This window comes from Nestor notabilis, unplaced genomic scaffold (genome assembly GCF_000696875.1).
Source record: "Nestor notabilis isolate BGI_N333 unplaced genomic scaffold, ASM69687v1 scaffold32053, whole genome shotgun sequence".
NCBI classification, from domain to species: domain Eukaryota; kingdom Metazoa; phylum Chordata; class Aves; order Psittaciformes; family Psittacidae; genus Nestor; species Nestor notabilis.
Window position 1 is genome coordinate 24,989 of NW_009921107.1, and position 3,975 is coordinate 28,963.

General features: G+C 54.4%; 2 protein-coding genes across 2 annotated transcripts in view; one reads left to right on the forward strand and one right to left on the reverse strand.

The window, feature by feature from the left end:
* Nucleotides 1-926, forward strand: part of SUPT6H (suppressor of Ty 6 homolog (S. cerevisiae)) — a 20,901-nt gene extending 19,975 nt beyond the window's left edge. The window contains exons 36-37 of the mRNA XM_010011003.1: nucleotides 370-557; nucleotides 740-926. Of these exons, the coding sequence (XP_010009305.1) occupies nucleotides 370-557; nucleotides 740-926 (375 nt within the window). The remainder of the gene's footprint in view (nucleotides 1-369; nucleotides 558-739) is intronic.
* A 289-nt stretch (nucleotides 927-1,215) lies between these two features.
* PROCA1 (protein interacting with cyclin A1) overlaps nucleotides 1,216-3,975 on the reverse strand; it is a gene marked incomplete at its 5' end in the record, with an annotated part of 3,483 nt that continues 723 nt past the window's right edge. The window contains one exon of the mRNA XM_010011004.1: nucleotides 1,216-1,268. Coding sequence (XP_010009306.1) covers nucleotides 1,216-1,268 — 53 coding nt within the window. The remainder of the gene's footprint in view (nucleotides 1,269-3,975) is intronic.

Consider the following 3,975-nt stretch of genomic DNA (forward strand, 5'->3'; position numbering starts at 1 on the left):
TTTGCCCCAAGTGTCTTCTGTGCCCATCTCTTGCAGCCCTTGCCTCTACTTGGCTTAAGCATCTCCCCTTGTATCCTGTGTGGGGTGATCAAGGAAGGCAGGCTGTGGTGGCAGTCAGGGGATCCTGGGGGAACAAACGCCCTGTGCTCAGCAGGGTGTTGCTCATTCTGCCCTGCAGTCCCCATTTCCTGGGCAGCAGTCACTACAAACCTCTCTTTGCCCAGATGGGGGGCTCCAGCAGGGCTGGGAGTGCACAGGGAGGATGTGCGCCAGCCTCCTGGGTGAGGAGGGCAATGCAGAGCATGTCAGAGCTGTGCCCCACAGCCCAGCAGGGTTTGCCTCTGTTCTAACACCATCTTCTCTCTGCAGGTCTTCACAACTCCAGCGCAGCAACCGGTGGCCACCCCTCTGATGACCCCCAGTTACTCCTACACTACCCCCAGCCAGCCGATCACAACGCCCCAGTACCAGCTCCAGGCCAACACCACACCCCAGTCCACCCAGTCCCAGACACAATCACAACCATCATCCAGCTCCAGGCAGAGGCAGCAGCCAAAGTGAGTGACCCCAGTGCTGGATGCACGTGTATCTCTGTGTCCCATCTTGATTTTGGTGTGTTGATTTTTGTGGAACCAGTGTTGGTGGGGTTACATTGCACCTTCCTGCATGGGATCCTTGGGGAGGGCGGGCTCGGAAGCTCTCCTGCCATGTGCCTCACGTTGTGCCTGTGTCATTGCAGGACCACCAATCATGCTGCCATCGACTGGGGGAAGATGGCCGAGCAGTGGCTGCAGGAGAAGGAGGCTGAACGGAGGAAACAGAAGCAGAGGTTGACTCCTCGCCCGTCTCCCAGCCCCATGATCGAGAGCACACCCATGTCCATCGCTGGGGACGCCACACCACTGCTGGATGAGATGGATCGATAGGTCCTGCTGGGCCTGGCCCGAATGCTCCACTCTCTTCTCTGGGAAGGGGAGAAGAGAGTGAACAGTTGAAAACAGCTTCCCTTCCCTTAGCCACATAACTCCTGTTTTCTACATCGTGGGAAGTGACTCTTGGTGACGTGCACCTGAGCGAGTGAATAGACTTGGCAGGGCTGGTCTAAATATATATACTATATATAAAAAAATATATCATAGGAAGGGACACTGCAGTGGTCTCTGTGTTCTAGGCCCTGGTTCACCAGTGTGGAAGCTCAGCAGAGTAATTCTGATGTCAAATGAGTCTGTCCTTGTCCATGAACAGCAGTTCTGCTTTCACCACCAAGACTAGGAAGCAAAAGTAGCTGGAAGTGCAGACCGTTGGCGTGGAGTGAGCCTGTTTCATCTGGATTCTCCCAAACCCTGACTGTCATCTCTGAGCCCAGGGAGCACAGAAACCACAGGGGTTGTGACAAGCAAACCCGAGTTCTCAGTTTCTGTGATGGTTTGCTCCATGTTTTCATGCTTGGCCAACCCCTGGCTGTGTTCATAGGGGTCCAGCAGAGCAGCTCTGGAGCTCGGAGTCTTGCTGCCGTACCAAAGGCTTGCTCCTTCCTCTGGCTTCTTTTGGAACAGTATTTATTTAGTTTTGATTTATTATTTCTTTTCTAATCAGACTGCAAAGCAAAACACCAGCCAACAGCAGCTTTCCCAAGCACGGGACAGACACGTGGGGCTGGAACACAGCTGCTCCTATGGTGGAGGACACGAAGCAGCCGGGCGTGCATGGCATCCTGCTCCCTATCTGCTTAACCCTGCCCACTTGTAACCAAGAGGGGTGAATAAATAGTGTTTCTACTGAGCTCTAGCTGAGAGGTTTCCTGCCTGCACCCTGTGCTGCCTGCCTGCCCTCTCCTCTTAGCAATGGATTTGCTTAGAAGCAGAGTTCAGTGGTGAAAGCGGATGCTCCTTCTTCCTTTTGTTGCTTGGAACGTACTGAAACTCTCATGGAGAAGCTGATTTCTGTTGAGCTGATGAATAATGGTTTGGTTTGGATGCATCTTACAGAGATACCACATCGATATCTGGGATACCTCCTGGAATCCTGTGTCTCTGTAGCTGGGAGAGGTACTGGGGGGGCTTGGGATGGGGCAGGTAATGTTGGATAGCTTTGGTCACCTCAGAAACAGCCCACTGTGGTATTGCAGCACCGAGAGTCGTTTCTGAACTGGAAAGTTCCTGCTGCACACACTTGCCTCTCTCCGGCTTTGTTAGTAGGGATTTTCTATGGAAGCAGAGCCTTTGTTCCTTCCAAGGGCTCCTGGTCAGCCTCCTCTCTCTAGGAAGTGAGCAAGAACAGCAGATCTTGGAAAACAAAGGTCTTTTTTGCATGTAAATGCTCCTGAAGAATGGCAGTGACCCAGGAGACAAAGCAAAGCCGTTTCCACAGAGAAATGCAGGTCCTGGCTTGGTCACCATCTCCTCTGCAGCACTGGGGGGGCTGACACGGTGCTGTTCCCCCCCTGCAGCCCCGCAGGCCGGGCTGGGGACGTGTGTGGGGCCCGGGGCTGCTGCACTTGCAGCTCTATTAACCTTAACGCTATTTTTTTATGTTCTGAACTCTGTATGGTGGGAATTGGAGTGGGAGCAGCTCCTCCACAGGGATAGGTCGGACCCAGGGGGTGGGGGTTAGTTGTGCGTTGTCTGCTCCCCCTCTTTTTTATTTTTTGGCTGTCTTTTGGGTTTAGTTTCCCCCTTACCCTCAATAAAAACTCTACTTTTGGGAAGCTGCCTCCATGCCCCAGGTCTCTGCTTCCTGTGGTGACCACAAGGACTTTGCACCCATTAGCAGTGCTCCAGAGGGTGAGATGCCTCCTACAACCTTGGTATTTCCGTGGCATAAGCTCATGTGGTTGCTTATTTCAGGGATTTGGGATTGCAATGTGTGGTCCTTTGGGAATAGTGGGGTTTGCATCGAGCAGCTTTGCCCTCTAGGCCTCTGGCCGATCTCCTAAGGCTATGTCATGGCGAGACGGGAGACACAGCTCCTCTTGCTCCAGCTTTTTCCTATCGTGAAATTTGGTGTGGAAAGATCTTTCTACTGGTCTCACTGGGTAGAAAGCAGAGGGGATGCTGTGCTGAGCCATGCTCCTCACTCAAGCACTTTTCAGGGTGCTGTCCTCAAACTCTTCACTACAGGAGCCTGGTTATGAGCAAGGACATGGGCAGCATCTGCCTTTGTCCAAGGGCTGGAAAAGCTTTTATTGTCCCACTCCAAAGAGCTCTTGTGTGGTGTTTGAGGAGAGACAAGGTCCCCATTCCTCCCAGAGCAGCCCTGGCTGCTCATTGCTGTTGCTGGAGGCTGGAGAAAGAGCCGGTGCCAGTGTGGGAGCACTGGGTAAAGGCTGCGGGTTAAGTGGAGGAGAGAGATGGGGTGATGCAATTCAACCGGTCCTCCCGAGGACATCCCTGTGGAGCTGGAACTTGCAGCTCTGTACCAGGGGAGATAAACCAAGGCTCTGCCCCGTGCCAGTGTGGCGACAGGAGTGGTGTTCCCAGTGCCCAGGACGATGGCATGAGCCAGTGGGAGCAGTGAGGAGCAGCTCAAGCCCCCTCAGTACCCACCCAGTGCCAGCTGCTCACTTCCCACATCCCCACAAGCGGGATCAGCTCCAGGATTTCCCCTGGATGCTGTCCCCCCTGTGACGTTCCCTCCCCAAGGAGACAGAGCTGAGGCTGCACCATCTGCTTGAGCAGATGTAACTTTATTACAGAGCCAGGACCCGCACAGGGGGATCAGGACCGTGGCTCTCCTGCAGGCTGTGCCTCAGCTCTGCTCTTTAGCCTCTTCTTCCTGTTCCTCTCCTTCCTTCTCCTCTTCCCGCTGGTTGTTGGAACCGGGGATGGGGTGGCTGGATCCTTGCCCAAGCCCTCCTGCACCGGGGCATCACTCAGGATGGCATTGGCTGCTTCCAAGTGTGGCAGCAGGTCCCATGGCTCCTGCCCTGCGGTGGGATGAGGTGGGACAGCAGCTGCAGCATCGCCCAGCTCCATG